The 17296-nt window shown below is 38.4% G+C and overlaps 3 protein-coding genes across 3 annotated transcripts; all 3 read right to left on the bottom strand.

Moving 5' to 3' along the window:
* Positions 1-2306: 2306 nt before the first annotated feature.
* sar1aa (secretion associated, Ras related GTPase 1Aa) lies at positions 2307-5503 on the bottom strand. Its single transcript, XM_079577296.1, has 7 exons — positions 5460-5503; positions 4984-5056; positions 4793-4912; positions 4630-4695; positions 3901-4004; positions 2682-2813; positions 2307-2608 (listed from the first exon to the last, which is right to left on the bottom strand). The coding sequence occupies exons 2-7, from the start codon at positions 5039-5041 to the stop codon at positions 2489-2491; spliced, it is 600 nt and encodes a 199-aa protein (XP_079433422.1). The 5' UTR covers positions 5042-5056; positions 5460-5503; the 3' UTR covers positions 2307-2488.
* Positions 5504-5802: 299 nt separating this feature from the next.
* On the bottom strand, positions 5803-12864 carry ppa1a (inorganic pyrophosphatase 1a). The gene is made up of 11 exons (XM_079577275.1): positions 12729-12864; positions 11604-11668; positions 10155-10208; positions 9925-10044; positions 8711-8797; positions 8518-8644; positions 6506-6633; positions 6341-6426; positions 6122-6191; positions 6011-6050; positions 5803-5932 (listed from the first exon to the last, which is right to left on the bottom strand). The coding sequence occupies exons 1-11, from the start codon at positions 12787-12789 to the stop codon at positions 5904-5906; spliced, it is 867 nt and encodes a 288-aa protein (XP_079433401.1). The 5' UTR covers positions 12790-12864; the 3' UTR covers positions 5803-5903.
* Positions 12865-14659: 1795 nt separating this feature from the next.
* Positions 14660-17078, bottom strand: lrrc20 (leucine rich repeat containing 20). Its single transcript, XM_079577302.1, has 4 exons — positions 16985-17078; positions 16608-16757; positions 15499-15666; positions 14660-15070 (listed from the first exon to the last, which is right to left on the bottom strand). The coding sequence occupies exons 1-4, from the start codon at positions 17052-17054 to the stop codon at positions 14937-14939; spliced, it is 522 nt and encodes a 173-aa protein (XP_079433428.1). The 5' UTR covers positions 17055-17078; the 3' UTR covers positions 14660-14936.
* Positions 17079-17296: the final 218 nt, after the last annotated feature.

Below are 17296 nucleotides of genomic sequence, written 5' to 3'. Positions count from 1 at the left end.
AAAGCAAGCCTCTAGCCTATTCCTGTGTGGAGTTGTGCTTTTTCAAGGAAATTACCAGAATGCTGAATGCTCACTCCAGCCACTAGGGGGCTGCTTAAATAAAAATAACAGGGTACAATTCCGTAAGGTGTCCAGCAGAGGGCACTGACATAATGAGAGATCAGGATATAAACAACACATTGTAGCCAAGTGGGAAATGGACAGTCTGCTCCTGGGCAGCTGTGGCTACAATAGTTGCTTACTAGAGTGTGGAGTGAATGAATACTGAGAGCCTTACAGACTTGTGCCACAGGCTTGTAAAGTGCAATAAGTGTAAGCCGTTTTTATGAGGCTACAGTCCTGACAGGCTCATTGTTATTCATATATTGAAAAAAAAGTTTCCTCAATGGTATTTTCCCAATCAATACATTTTTTTTTATTTGGAGCTTTTGTTTATGGACCCCGGCGATACACTCCCCATATATTTTGGACCCAGGGAAATGTACTTGGAGACCCTGCTATAGAGCATCGCTTCATTTCCAACAAACTCTGAAGGAAGCACAGAGGTGTTTTCAGTGCGATGGTTGAAGTCAACGAGGATAAAAAGCTAATAATGCACGTCCTAGGCCTGACATGGCTAAATATTTAGAGAAAATAATAGTCCTACTAAATAACGGCAGGTATGAGCTATTCAAAATACACAAAGTTGAGCAGAATAAGTGAGTTATTGTTGGTGCGGCTCCGACTCAATTCAGGCTTCTCATGTGGCCCCTTTTGAAAAATGTATTGCCCACCCCTGCTCTAAAGACATGTTCTGAAAGGAGTGTGACTCTTGTATTAGTTTATAAGTTCATATTTCAGTTTCAAAAGACAATATTTATTCAGAAAAATCATACTGTAATAGAATTTGTTTCCTAAATGGTGTTCAGCAGTGGAGGGAGTAGAATGTAAAAAATATATATGGCTATATAATTGTGATGTCCAAACACCCCCTGGTGTAAATGAGCAGCATTTACAACAGACACTGGTATACAAGGATAACGGAGTCTCAAGTCAGACACAAAGCGAGCAATCCATTCTACAAAATCACCTTTATTGCATTCATTTATCGAGTATTCATAATAATCTTTGCATATTTTACATTCAGTTCCAGCCTCATCGCTCACTTCTCAAATATGTCACAAGTCACAGCATTATTAACTCTTTCTGTGCAAACATTTACACAAGCATCATGTAAGATTCGGTTCAAAGGCTGGTTGTCTGGCTGTACTTCATAAAAACTGTCCCATCTGGGTGATCCCTCTTTAAATTGATTATAGATTTGGCTTTATATTACAGACACATTTGCATATATGACAAAGACACACATTTAAATACTGTTTACAAAAGCTATAGGCTTCAGATGACGTGCTCTCATATCTCAAAACAGACAGTCAAAAAGCAAAAAACCTGCAAAGATGTCAACATATAACAGAAAAAATGACATGAATAAATAAAAGGGGATTGAGTGAGTGCTTTAATTTGTTAATAAGAAGCTATATAATAATAATAATGTATATATGACATTTATTTACATATAAATCATCTAGGCAAAAGTCTTTCGCATTATTATTTATCTATATTGTCTCATGTAAAGCAATTTGTGAGCTTGTCTGTGAAAGGCGCTATATAAATAAAGATCTTCTTCTTCTATATTTATAAGCAACAATATGGTAATTCTAAGCCTTAAATAAATATAATATTTACAATCACATGTTCAGATTTCATATTGACATAAACCAGTCCAGTATAAAAGCAGTCCGTTAATATAAGCTACATCACGGACATCATTTGCATTGATTTGCTTCAAATTAACCTTTCGTTTTTTCCCTGCTAATTTTCAGTGCCTGCCATTCTCTTTCATGACTATAAAACAGGGAAACGAAGGGTCCTCAGTGGAGAAATTGCTTGGAATTGCTTTTTGATGATGGATTTGCAATGGCAGAATCAAACATTGCATATTATTAATTAGTCTCTCGGGCTGGGCGATATTGACAAAAATTAATATGTAAATATTTTGGGGGACTTTCTGGATAACGATGATGAAGAGGATGTTTTTGCATCAGAAATATGTAAAAATGTGCTGAAAACATCTCATTCTACTTTGTAGCTCAAAAAGATAATTGTCCTGAACAGCCAAGAAAAGGGCAGAAAAAATACTTTCCACATTTTTTCACCCCAATTTTTTAAAGCAATAATTTTTTCCCTATTTTTCCCAAACCTTTCCTATTTCTCCCCGCATATTTTTTTTAAAATTTAGTCAAATTTTTTTCCTCTTTTCAATTTTTTCCACATTTTCCCCCATTTATTGACATTACCGATAAACTCATTATTGTAACTTCGCATATCTTCACCTCCAGTTGTCTCTAATGGATCAGAATTGATTCCTCCACATTCGCAGTTCCAATAGTCTGTGGTTTTGTGGACATAAATACCTAAATGTGATCTCTAAAGTGCTCCCATGCTTGGATCAGTCGATGTACTGTGAGAGCCACCTGAAGCCCTCGCCGTATCCCTGCCGCTTCAAGACGCTGCACATGAAAATCTCCAGCGGCCTCACGTTATTCAGATCCTTAAAAGACACGTTCCCCTGCGGCGACAAGACAACAAATCCATAACACTAGTAATGAAAGCGAGTGGTTTAATAGAGCGTGTTGTTGTACCTTCCCTGTGAGCTGTCCGTCCAGCGCGAAGGCCCCTCTGAGAGCTCCTTCACTGATGGCTTCAGGGCGGTCGATCTTGTTCCCCAAAATTAGCACCGGGGCGCTAGCGATGGTCTCGTCTGACAACAGAGCCTGCAGAAGAGGGCAGAATTATGAACACACGCAGCATTCAGCAAAAAGGAAAACAATAGACAGTATAATGCGAGTCTTATTTGTACTTTATGTTTAATTTAGAGCTTAAGTTTAGTTATACCATTGTTTATTCAGTCAATTTCTCTCCTTTTTGGTCAATTTTAATTATTGTAAAGTTGCTTGTTAGTCCTTAGTCAGAATTTTTGCAGATTGAATTTAGTATTGTTTATTTTATCAGTCATGGCCAGAGGAGTAAAGTTACATTTGCAAGCAAAGAGAAGCAGCAGGATCTTACAAAAAGCCGTACAAATGTGTGAATAAACCTGTTGAAATGCTTGTCCTGTTTGGACATTTCTTTGTTTTTTCTTTGTGTAAATGCCAATCTTGATATAACTGAGTTACAACGAACTTAAAGGGACTATATGGAGATTAAAAATGTTAAAATTATGTATTTTCCTCCCCCTACATGGTGTTAATTCGGGTCCGAAGTGCCGTCATGCACAAGCTTAATATAGAAGCTGCAGTTATGCATAAGGCCTGAGATGGCAGTAGTGTTTATAAAATCACTAACTTGCGTCTAGCCCCTTTAATAGCCACTACAGTTGTGTCCAGAATGTGTCAGATGCATGTCACGTTTAAAACAGTACTAAGTAACTCATGCCCCTGGAGGCCATAAGCGCCACTGCAGGTGTCGTAGCATGTTGTGTTTTTTTTTTAATTAATTGTCCGTGATAGTAACTACTACGCTGACAGAAAAGACAAAAGGAGAGAGGGATATTGTACATCCAATTATACAATGGAGATCATTTAGTTTCCTAAAACTTGGCTCTAAATACTGTTTAAGTGGTGCTAGCCCGCAGTTAGCTTTGCCCGTTAGCCTGTTAGCTTCTTCTCCGTGATTCCATTAGTGTGTATTGGTGAGTCCGACCCAGTGGCGGTCAAGTTGCAAGCATGGCTTTCTGGGCAGAGACACCAGGGGGAGATGAAAGACCCTCCAATCATCCCATTAACACTTGTATTACCCCCAGAGCAACAACAGAAAGGATTTATTAAGGTAAACAAGTTACATAGTACTGCTTTAACTCACGTCGAGTTCAGTCTTTGATTCCGTGAGTCTGTCATGATCTGCACAGTCCACCAGAAACACCACTCCGTTCACCGCCGGCAGGTAGTTCTTCCACACTCTGCGTGCTGAAGGGAAAAACAGTTTTTATTCTTATCTTCTTTTATTTCTTGCTTTTAACAAAACACAAAACAACAATCTTTGCCGCACATAGATCAACCTCGATGTTCAGATTAATATGATTATGATTTATTCTTTTAATTTCCTGGCCTGAACTGAGCACATTTTCTCCAGTTTGGCTTTATTCAAATCATAAAGCTTTAAAAAAAAAAAAAAAAAAGCACCAAAACAGCATACGAGGATGAAAACACAACAAAAGTGACAAACAAGTAACAAAAACGTGGTGAAAACACGACAAAAAAGCAACAAAAAGTGACAAAAAAGTTCTGATCACTTTGTAAGTCTTAGCTTTCAAATGAGGCATTACACAGTTGCTCTCCAGTCTACAAGCTTTTAGATCTGGGTAAAGCCGAACTGTGGAAAATGTGCCTGGTTCAGGTGGGGGGTAAGAGGTTAAACACGAGTAGGTTTTACTGTTATGATTCATGAACAAAGACAGGATAGACCTTTTATATAATTGATACTTTACCATAATTTGACATAGATAAAGATTTAAATGAATTGTGTCGCCCTACTTTGTAAAGACCTTTTTGTGAGGTACAACTAATGATCACTAATCAATCATATTCTCACCTTGAACGTGTCCTCCCAGGTCAAACGTGGTAAAAGTCATGCCTCCAATTGTCAGCTCTTCTGATGCTGAAAGATATGATTCAACAGTTCACACACTATCAACAAACTCTGAGTAAAGCCACAAGCCTTCCATGCATTACACACCAGACATACAATGACTTACTTGGATGTAAGGTGGGGACGTGTTGACCAAGTCTGTCATCTTTCAACATGTGAAGCAGCGTCGTTTTACCAGCATTGTCCAAACCCAAGAAAACCAGCTTCCCAGACTTTTTATACAAACCTGGAATAAAACACATCATATGAACCACGCTCGCTTATCGTGTTTACTCATATTGTCTGACATCTACCCACCTAAGAACTGCAGAATGTTGCTGAAGCCCCTGTAAATCCAGTCAAATAGAAAGGACATTTTCGTGGCCTTTGTCTAGAAAAAGATATGGTTGCAACTTTTAATTTTGTCAGTAGTAGTACTGTACAGTACTAGCGTCATACTACTAGAAGCCCCTGCCAAACAATTAAAACACTGATTTATTGCTCCCTTTTGCGACGTTTCCCGATGTTTCCCTACATATTCTCAATATTCTTGCGGACAGATTCGTTTTTTAGTTCATTTGCAGTGAGATAACGCGGTACGTAACACTGTTTAGCTCACGTAGCATGTTAGCTAACCTTCAATATCCGGCATTTTCTAACATTTTCATTAAACACCGAGATTATATTTGTGTCTATAAATCGCCGAGCGTGACAGTTATTTATAAAACGAATTGCAAAAGATGTTGACAAGATAGTATTAAGAAGTTTAATGATGATTTCGGCAGGTGACTTACCGAAAGGCACGGATCAGGCAGTGGTGTCAGTGGTATCCTAGAGACAGCCAATCAGAGGGGGGGATTTTCTTCTTCGTCTTGTTTCAGGTTAAGTGTGATGTTTTGTTGATGAAGCGCGCCATCTACTGTTATTTTGTATGACGTACTTCTTTAATATCGTTCCCGCAATAAAATGAATCCATACTTAGCGATTTAAATCTATTCTTTTTATTATAAATACAAATAAATGTTTACTACATTAGCCCAGGCATGAGTGTATTACATTGTACAGCTTTGTCCATCAGATATTGTATTTACAAAATAAATACTCACACACAAAATGATTAATTACTTGGGTTTATTGCATTGATGTACAGACAAGGTACGTGTTGAAACCACAGTGTTAAAATTGATCATTTGATAAGTTAGTTGAAGGGAATAAAAGGCGCATTATCAGATTTTTCTTCACTTTTCATAGTAGAACCATTTGTCAACTGGTGAAAAGGAGCAATAAAAACGTTACCAACTTAACATCTTAACATATAAATATTTTTTTTCAGTCTATATCATACCTGAACTGGGAATTGGATCTTCTCCTCCGAAAGCACAGGCCTAAAAAGAAAAGATTGTAATGAAGATATTGACATTTTTACTTTACAAGCTAAACTGTAAAATGGACTCACAGATTTGACCACAGCCTCTGCGTCTGCGGCCGAACATCGAAAGGGGCTGTCCGATGCACTTGTGTTCATACTGCAAAGTCATTTATTTGTGATTAATTCAAAATGGCTGCTGACTTTGCACATTAATCTACTTAGAATTTTGCTTACACTTTAGTATTATGAAAAACCTAAACAAATCATAAACTTGTGTGCAGTTATCAGTGACTACTTTTCTCTCACCAGTTCAACTCTCCAGCATCAGACTTCTTCGTGATCATTGCTTTCCAAAACTCATGCGTGCTCTTTACTGTTTTAATGGCGAAATCCTGAAAATATATACAATTATTTATCGGTAAAAAAGGTCACAAAAGAAATGTATTGTGTAGTGTTAGAGCATAAAGTTACCCTGTTCTTAAACTCTCCGTTGAAAGCGAATTGGTTTTCTGGTTTTCCGTCAGGAACTTTGTACCGTTTGAACCAGTCGAATGTGGCCTCCAGGTATCCAGGCTTCAGTCTCCGCACATCCTCTATGTCTGGGACCAAAGAGACAAACTTTTAAGTGGATTTTTATACTTTTAACACATTCTTAAACTGTAAAGCACTTTGGGTTTGTGCACGAATCAGAGATAAATACAGAGATTAAACTAATGAACAACTTTAGTCTACTGCTTTACACAAGTAGAGACTGTAGGGAGACATCACTACAGACTTCTGATTTTAAACCTGATGTGGATCTTTTTGATGTGCTGGAGACGGCTTTGCACAGTGGTCATCCTCTCCCAACATCAATACAAGAGCAGCCTATAGGCCAATGTAAGGCCGCATTTGGAGGCTAAGACCAAACAAAACTGATCTACTAAATGATATTTAGTAGATCAGTTTTTGTAACTTTTTTTGTAACTCTTTTGTGGCTTTTTTAGTGTGTTTCATTTTTGTCGCTTTTTCATCACTTTTTAGCCATTTTTCTGTGGTACTTAAGTCACTTTTTCCGCACTTTTTTGTCACGTTTTTGTCGGTCTTTTGTTGCATTTTCATCTTCGTTTTTGTCTTATTTTTGTCGCTATTTTTCAAGAAGCTTTTACATTTAGGTAAAGCCAAACTGGAGAAAAAAAATGGGTTGAGAGGATTTAACGTAACACAAGCAATTTTAACATTGTAGAAGCTCAACTCAGTATGGAAAAACGGTGGCCTGTTCCTTTAACCCCCACCTGAACCAAGCACATTTTCTCCAGGTTGGCTTTACCCAAATCCAAAAGCTTCTTGACAAAAGTGTCAAAATGGCGAGGAAAAAGCTCCATTTAGATGAGTTCTGTAGGTCTTAGCTTTCAAATGAGGGGTTACACTGGCCAATAGGCTGTGTAAACCTTATGGATTTGGGTAAAGCTGAACTGGAGGAGATGCACTCGGTTAAGGCGGGGGTTAAGAGGTTAATACAGTATACAGTGGTTCTCAAAGTGGGGTCCAGGGGCCTCAGAGGCACTGCAGGGGGGCCCAAAGGTTTTTTATTAACATAGTACATTGAATAAATTGAATTTTGAAAGGAAATGTAGATGTATTTGCTAAAATGTCCTGCTTTAGGACAGTTTTTGGCCTACACATTTTTACTTTAACCTCTTAACTCCCGCCTGAACCGAGAGCATTCTCTCCAGTTCAGCTTTACCCAAATCCAGTAGGCCAGTGTGACACCTCATTTGAAAGCTAAGATCTACAAAACTCATCTAAATGGATCTTTTTCCTCACGTCATCAGATTTTTTTCCAGCTTTTTTTTGCGGGTATTCAACTCATTTTTGCAACTTTTTTGTCATTTCTTTGTCATTTTTTGTCGTTTTTTTTTTGTCTTTTTTTGGTCAAATTTTTTTGTCACATTTTTTGTGATTTTTTTGTCCATTTTTTGTCCATTTTTTGTCCATTTTTTGTCATTTTTTGTCACATTTTTTGTCAATTTTTTGTCAAGTTTTTGTCATTTTTTGTCATTTTTTTGTCGAGTTTTTGCCTTTTTTTGTCATTTTTTGTCACATTTTTGTCATTTTTTCAGCATTTTTTTGTCAAAGTTTTCTCACTTTTTTGTCACATTTCCATCATTGTTTTCGTCTCAGTTCTGTCGCAATTTTCACACCTTTTTTCCAGAAGCTTTTGGATTGGGGTAAAGCCAAACTGGAGAAAATGTGCTCGGTTCAGGTGGGAGTAAAGGGGTTAAAAGTCATTTTGGCTGTAATATAATAAGATAAGATAATATAATGGCCAATTCCTTTAAAAATAGTCAATTGTTAATATTGGGGGGGACCTGAGGGATTTTCGGATTAGATATTATGTGGAAGCTTTTACTGCATGAAGGCAAAAACATTACCACAAGTAAAATCTTTCTGTAAACATGATTACTTTTCCTTCCACATCTCGACTCGTCAGGTTCTCGTACCGTTGAAGTCGGGCGCCTCGGGGTCCTCCATGTTGATGACGATGACTTTCCAGTCGGTCTCTCCTTCATCGATCAGAGCCAGAGTCCCCAGAACCTTGACCCGGATCACCTCTCCTCTCGAGCACACCTGCAGAAACAGAACACAATTTTTATCCTGTGAATAACTCACAGGAGAAAGGTTTTGATTTCAGACCTTGTTCCCGATGTCGCAGATGTCGATGGGGTCGTTGTCGCCGCAGCAGCCCGTGTCCACGTCTTTGTGGTTCGGGTCCTCCCACGTCTGACGAAAACAGGGGGGAACTTGATTGTACAATGTATTTTTTGGTGAAGAAATACAAAACCGTACAAATAAAAGCCATGTCTATTCGTTTTCCATATTAAAAAGACTAAATGGATCATAGTGCATTTTATATGCCCGAATGCTATATTTCTAATACTGCAAATAGAAAAAAATACTTTGATATTCAGATTTCAATGAGATAAAGTGGGAAACTGTCGGACCAAAGTGTGAACAATGTGAGCCAAGACTCCTGTTCAATATGATTTGGAGAAAAAAGTTCAGATACAGGACCAAAAATGTACTTAAGTGAAAGTAAAAGTATCTGATAAAAATGTACTTATGTAAAAGTATAAAAGTTCAGATACAGGACCAAAAATGGACATAAGTAAAAAGTATTAAAGTTTTATGTGCAGGCTTTTTTTAATCATTTGAATCAAACCAGATCTAAAAGAGTAAAGCACTAACTCAGGTAAAAAACAACAGGGACTAAACCAGGTCTAAACAAAGTCTGAAGGAGTAAACCACTAAACCGAGTCAAAACTGGGACTAAACCAGCTCATCGTAGAGAGGTCCCTGTACAAACAATACTTTTAACCCAATTTTAAAATGCAGTGGAGTAGAAAGTACAGATACAGGCTCTAAGTGAAGTAAAAGTATAGTATTCATCGTAAAATTTGCTTAAGTAAAGTGAAAGTAATTTGTACTTTTTACTTTGTTACTTTCCACCATTGGAACATATACAGTAAAAATAGTCAAGCCATGTTTTTATTTCGATTTAATGCCGGTTTTGAGTCAAATGTTTTGCTTTTTAATGGCCTTTTTATGTCTTGAGATGGTTAATATCTCTGCAACGGCTGGACTTATTCACATGAAACAAAAACTGTCACAAAGGTCAGCATCTTCTCTCACAGCACATATGAACTAAGGTCACATGACTGTCTCGTAAACGACTCTAACAGTGGAGGCGATATTCGAAACGATGAAAGGACTTTCAGCCGTAGATAAATGTGGCCGGTTTGTGAATACAATCACTTCCAAATAAAGATCAGAGAAAACATTTGGACATTTCTTTCCCAAACTGTGTCTCTCCCACTGAGTTGTAGCGACCCCTGCCCCATGACAGTCACCTGAGGGATGGCGCCGTAGTTCCAGATATAACCCTTATGGGGGAACACATTGGCCACGAATCTGAGGTTTCCCTTCTTCACGTCTTGTTTCACTGGGTTCAGAGCATCTTTGGTCGCGATCTGGAAGAGTTTAGTCGACCCACATTTGTCAGGTTAGAGTCATGTTCTTTTACGCTGTAACACTAAATATCCACTGAATGTTCGCCCAAAGTTTTGAGTGTGAGCTTTACCTCCATCTTCGCATTCGTCCATCTGGGAACTTCAATAACGGCATGAAAGATGTTCTGCAGGACGACATAGTAGATGAAAACAACATAAACTGATTATTACTACGCTTAAGGGAGACAATGCAGGCATAACTCTATTAACATATAAGCTTTCACCTGGAAACAAAACAGAAACCCTAATGTTCACAATAACTTGTGTAATTATTGCACTGAGTCAATGTTTCTTCATAGATTTATTTGGTAAATTGTAATTTAAAGGGACAGTTTTTCTCTCACTGGTGCTACAATATCCTCACTCACTTAGCTCCTACAGACTTCAAATTTTCCAGCCTTGGACTGAACCATATATTTTTTTAAATTCAACAGACCGGAAGGCTTCAGCAGTACAAGAACGACCAATAATAACAAGATAACTCTACAATAAATTGCGTGAATGAAGTAAAATACTGTGTAACGTGGTTAAAGCTTAAAGGGATAGTCCCTTTAAGCTTTAACCACTTAAAGGGACCAGAGTTTAAAAATGTTAAAATTAAGTATTTTCCCCCCCCTACATGTTCCAGCCATGTCCTAATGTGTAGAATCAGACCTGTTCACCACCACTGCCTCTTAAATCCTGCACTGTCACTCAAAAAGTTGTTACTTCAAAGTGCCGTCATGCACGAGCTTAATATAGAAGCTGCAGTTACACGTATGACCTGAGGTGGCAGTAGAGAGTATATAAATGACCAACTTGCCTCTAGCCCCTTTAATATCTAATTCCTAACCTGATTTATCAAGTTTATTTACTTTTTTAACCTCTTAACCCCCACTTTAACCAAGCACATTTTCTCCAGTTCGGCTTTACCCAAATCTGAAAAAGCTTCTTGAAAGAGAGCGGAAAACGAGATGTAAACAAGGACCAAAACGCAACAAAAAAACTATGAAAAAGCAACAGAAAGGTTACAAAAACACAGCAAAAAAGTGACAACATGCATCATATGAAAAGCGCTATACAAATAAGATTCCCTTCCCTTTTGTAGGTCTTAGCTTTCAAATCAGGTGTTACTCTGGCCTGTAGGCCTGAGAGCTCCAGTCAAGAAGCTTTTAGATTTGGGTAAGAGGTTAAAATCAGGGTTTGGTGCCAGTAACTCAACAAATTCATCTGCCATTTTTTTGCACATGGTTTTCTAATACAATATTTTTCATGCCTCTATCAAAACCAATGACGACTTTCAAATATTTCATTAAACAGAGAAATTAAAGAAAAGTATTTTGACACAATGGGTAACCTCTGGACAATATAATTTGGTATTTTTGATGAATTTCTGGCATAAAGTCGAGCAATGCCATTATTTTCAAAGAGACGATTTGTTTTTTTTATAATTTATTGGTATGAGTGGGTGTAGCACAGATCAGGGTCATGTCGGGTCAGATATTGATCTCATGAGGAATAAGCCTCGATAGGAATCTCACCTCGGCTTCGTCGGCGTAGAGCGGGATGTCGTGGAACGGAGAGATGAACTTCCCCTCAGCGTTTTCTACAATCACAGAACAAACAGAGAACAGAGGAATGATGGACATGGGGATATTTAAGGCGAGATTACTAAAGGCTTAGGGCATTTCTGCATCTGACATTAAAACAAAGATTTAAGGGAGAAAAACTGGCTAAAAATCCCATCTTTTCACCAGCTGAGTTTCACCTTAAAAGCAAATTGGCAACTTTAGAACAAAGATTTGTATAAAACTAACATAAACTTTACACAGCTTTCTAGTAAAACCTGAAACTGTATGAATTTTGAACCTTATTTACTGCAGTTTTGATCAACTTCTGGTGCAACAAACATGAGCAAAGTCTCTATGTCCAAAGGAAGGTAGATTGAATGAATGTTGGAATCAAATTTTCGCACAGTGACTTTTGCAGCAAAGTATCCATTTACTTTACATCAGGGGTAGGCAGGTTTTCTTGGCGGAGGCTGATTTTCTTTATTGTAAATAATAGTAGCTGATTATTAGCCCAAAGAAAAGCACAACACTGACCATCTTAAATGAGATAAATTACTTAAAATTGCTTGAATAAAAGTTCTTCTATGTTGAATTTGAGTCAGTTTCATGGAACAAGCCAATGGAACAAGAATAAAACCCACTTGAAATCAGACAAATAATTGTTTTTCACTTATCACTTATCTGAATTAAGAGAATAACTATTACTAGAGGTTTTATCTCGTCTAAGACCAGACCAAATCTACTCAAACCTTAGATTGAATCTGTTAATTCAAGTAGATTTATGTCATTTCTTCCTTAAAACGATTATTCTTTTTCCAGTGCACTTCTTTCAAATGCCAGTGTTGTACATAATATATGACCTAATTGGGTGTACTGACAGTATTTCTACTTTTTTCCCTCCTATTTAACTCTAATAATGTTAAAAGTACTCTTTGATTTGTGTGATAATATTTTTCAAAATCATCTTGAGGGCCAGAGGTTCTGTGCCTGACGTTGCCTACCCCTGCTTTACAGCCTATCGAGCCTCGTAAACACTTGATACACTGGGTTTTGTTGTAAAATCCTATAAAAGACAACATCCAAAGCGTTTCTTACTGAAGTAGACGCGGTAGTCGTGGGTGTTGGGGCGTCCTCTCTCCTCCACGCTGAAGGCCATGTCTGCTCCAGAGTCCTGAGTCCTGAGTCTGAATCCCGGAGTCTAAATCTGGATCACAAGAGTCCGAGGTAAGTCGCTCATTCACACACACACAGGAGTGGACATGCGCGTTCGCCAAGACCTGCTGCTATTCTGGGCACCTGAGATTTGATTCATGACTAAATGGATTGTTTTGAAGGAAGACACTGATGACAAAGGCGAATCTCTATATGTAATAAAGAATATATCCATACATTTCAACTATTATTCTGATTTTGTTGCCATTAACATGCAATTTCTACCCATTAAATTAGGGTTTAAGCAGACTCATGGCCTGTTATTCACGTTATGCACCATTCAACATTATAAAGTTTGTCAAATTGGGTTGTAAACAAGTCTAATTCCGGTCATTTCCTCTGAGTATCCGCCATGTTTTGTTTTGTGATTGGCCGTATCGTAATCAGAGGAGAGCCCTTCAGTCACAGCCAGATGGAGCTGACGGAGTTAAGTCTTAAACCCGTTACGGCAGAGGATTAGGAGGCGTGACCTTGATCGTACTCCTCACCCTTTCCTTTAACCTCTTAACCCCAGCCTTAACTGAGCGCATTTTCGACCAGTTTGACTTTACCCAAATCTAACAGCCTCTTGAAAAAAAAAATTGCCAGAAAAACATGACGTATGTTTGGATGAAAGGTGGAGATTTACTTCTTAACCCCCGCCATAACCGAGTGCATTTTCTCCAGTTCAGTTTTACCCAAATCCATAAGGTCACAGCCTCTAGGCCAGTGCAACGCCTAATTTGAAAGCTTGAATTTTTTTTCCATCACTCATTCTGGACGCTTTTTGTTGCTCTTTTGTCCTTCACTTTTTCATCACATTATTATCACTTTTCTGTTACTCTTTTTTGGCTTTTTTGGCACGTTTTCATCACATTTTTGTCTTTTCCCATCGCTTTTTTGTCACGGTTTAGTTGCCCTTCTATTGAGTTTTCTTCCTTAATTCCATCAAATTTTTGCAGCTTTTTTTTTTTCAAGAAGCTTCTAGATTTGGGTAAGGCCAAACTGGAGAAAAAGTGCTCGGTTTCAGGTTAAGAGGTTAAAGGAACAGGCCACCATTTCTACATACTGAGATATGTTCTTACCTGAGCTTAGATGAGTTGATATGTACCTGTATGGTCTTTGTGCGTGCCCTCAGTCATGCCAAACGACCAAAGATGTTGTTAGCATTTGGCCTCTCCCTGTGTATTCCTATGGCTCCAAATGGGGGTGAAATTGGAAGCGACCACGCTCTTACATGAGCACAAAGACCAGACAGGTACGGATCAACTCGTCTAAGCTCAGGCAAGAACATATCACAGTATGGAAAAAAAACAATTCCTTATAAGGAAACTTGTAACTTCAAGGCCATCCCCACTTACGTACACTGGGAAATAATGTCTAATATGGATAAATGACTTTAAAATTGTTGCATTAAGAGAATTTACACAGATTTGGACTATATCATTATCTTGTTTCAAGTCTTGTTCTTCTTATTTTAAACATACAAGTTAATTTCTCTTATTCTAAGCAAACCAATGCTTCATCTATTGAAAATCTCATTCAAAATAGTCCAACATCAACAGTCCAAACCTGCTCAAAATCAGCATAAACTGTCTTAATTCAAGCGCTTTTCGAACTATTTATTGGAGATTTTTGAGACTTGTATGTGTATGCATGTCGTGAGTGAGAATTGAACATTGAAATTTTCCTGTGGATCGATAAAAAAAAGTCAAAAAGTACAAACGGCTCAAGGTTCAAGTAGCAGCTTTATCCCATGCGTCAATCACACTGTACCAAAAGGTTTAAATAATACAGCCAGTCATTTTAAAACCATATCCTAAAAACAGTTTTGTTCATAATTTTTAAGCTCAAACGAATAAGAAAAAGGAATTGCACTTGGAGTTTTTTGCACAGTGGAGTCAGACAAATCAGCAAATGAGATACTCGATATATGTTGTTTCGATAGCTCCTTTTTTGCCCCAAAGTTTTTCAAAATCTCACACATTTTTCCCACTTTCTTCCCGAGGTTTGTCTCCCTTTCAGTTCCAGAAGTCGTGTCCAGCGGTGACTGTTTACAAAGGCACGCGGCGTCATGCGGGCAGTTGATACAGTTTTCGTCTCAGTTTGTTTTTAAGCTTCAGAGATCAACAGTTCGAAGCTATGCGGCGACTGCAGCGCGCTCACAGTCTGTGGGTTTAACGGGTTCGATCGGAGGTTTATCCACTTCAGGGACGGCATCGATAACAGCTTCTCCACCGGGACGTCTGCGGAGAGAGATGTCATTGTTGTGGGATCTGTCTGGTGGTAATCGCTTTATTATGTGAATGCTATGTGTCTGTGGAAGCCAATTAAACACACAACTTCTTATTTTGTCCATGTGTTCTTCATTTTATTTGTTGTAGCTCTAACTATTGCTTAGTTCTGACGTTGTTCTCAGGGCGTGTGAAGACATATCCACAATAGGTGACTTTTAAAACCCAAGAATGAAGTGTTGAGCCATGAATAAATTAGAGTGGAGTAACACCTATCCTGGTCCACGTCTCTACTGTCTCTGCAAACTGAGAAGAGTCCCAGCCCTCGTCATGTGCACCTTCTAATTAATGAGGGACTATGGAAACTGCTAAATGCTACTTAGACCCTCAGTTGTATATTTTGTCTAAGCCTGAATAAACATTACACTGTCACACTGTACCGCTGATGTTGTTCCCCTCCAGGTCGATCCTCTCCAGCTCGCTCATCTCGGTGAGTTTTTCTGGGAACACGCTGAAGTTATTCTTGGACAGATTAATGTTGCTGAGATGCTCCATTTCTACCACAGCGTCAGGCACTTTGGTCAGGACGTTTCCATGGAGGTTCAGCTCTGATAAAGATTCAGAAAGAGAATTTATTGCAGAAAATTAGGAATATATTCTACCTGCCCCTCCTGGAACCGCCACCTTAACGTGGTGGAGGGGTTTGAACACAAGAATGGTCCTGGGGGCTCTGTTGTCGGGGGCTTCGTGCCCCTGGTAGGGTGTCCCAGGGCAAACAGGTCCTAAGTGAAAGGTCCGACAAAGAGCGGTTCAGAAGCCCCTTGTGAGAGACCAACAGGCCCGGTTTGAATCATGAGGCCGTCCTCCCGTGGACCCACCACCTGCTGGAGGAGCCATAAGGGGCTGGTGCAATGTGATTTGGGCAGCTCCAACAGCCCAGAAACGGAAAAGTGGAAGAAAATGGATGGATGGATATTCTACCTAATTATACATATTTTAATTGAGTAATCATTTTTGATTAGCATCATTATTCATTTACACAGGTGGTCTCTTGAGGCTCAGTGTCTCATTTGCAAGAGAGACCTGTTCAGTCATTCAATTAAAACAATTACAACAACATGAACTTATTAATTAAAAACCAGAGCGTTCACAAAATGTTTTGTGCCAGACAATTGGTGAAGAGCAGCAAAAGGCCTTTTTAATGTGACTCCAGAGTGAAAATGTCCAGAGACCTTAAATGGTAAGCATTTGACCTGACATTTATTCAATTTAACAAATAATCAGGACACCAAGAAGAGCTTTGTAAATAAACAGTAGACAGTGCTGTTCCCTCCTTGCTATCTAGGGATTTTATGGTATTAAAGATCAAGCAATGTCATTATTTTCCAAGACATTTAGATTTGACATCATGCTTTTTGATGACATCTAATGGCTGCATTTTGGCCCAATTCATTGAAAGACTTTGAAGGCCTTTTAAGTTAGGATGAAATACAAAGTCTGTTTAATCGATACAGCTGGACAAACCTTGATTTTGATGTTTGACTTGTACCTTTGAGTTGTGTGAAGATGCTGCAGAATTTGACGCTTAAGCTTTTCATCTCGTTATCGGCCAAATTTACGACTCTGATGTTTTCCGTGACGCTGCTCAGGACTTTGAACACACCATCGGGGAACGAGATCAGATGGCAGTTTGACAGGTCTGCGGACAAAGACAGAATACACAAAGAGTCAACAAAATAATATTCTTAAATCATTGACGTGGTGAATTTAGCTGCCACAATCAATGGTACTTTTTTTTTTGCAATAAACGTACCATGTGGCTAGAACTGTTGGGTTAAGTGGTAGTTACTAGTGTTTGGTGCCATCTAGTGCTGAAACTGAGAAATTACCAACCAGTCTAACAGAAATGTGATATTTGTAACTTACCTAAATAGTCTTTTCCCTCCTCGGCTGTTGCATTGATCCTACGGGCCACTTTTGCAACAAACTCAGCCATATTTCTTCCTTTACTTGCACCTAAAATAACCAAAAATGAGGAAAAAACAATGCAGGAAATTTGTATTTGTACCATCACACAGACTTTCTAAACTTTCTAAAGCATTAAGTTATGTGATATTCTAACCCTTACCACTATTGATACGATGAAGTTATTTATCTGGCTAGCAATAACAAATGGGAACACGTGTAAGGAACACATGCTTCATTTATTCATTCATTTGAGCTCCTAAAGTTAGGTCA

Source organism: Gobius niger, assembly GCF_951799975.1.
Source record: "Gobius niger genome assembly, chromosome: 19".
Classification (NCBI taxonomy): Eukaryota; Metazoa; Chordata; class Actinopteri; order Gobiiformes; family Gobiidae; genus Gobius; species Gobius niger.
This window is presented reverse-complemented; position numbering and strand designations above follow the sequence as displayed.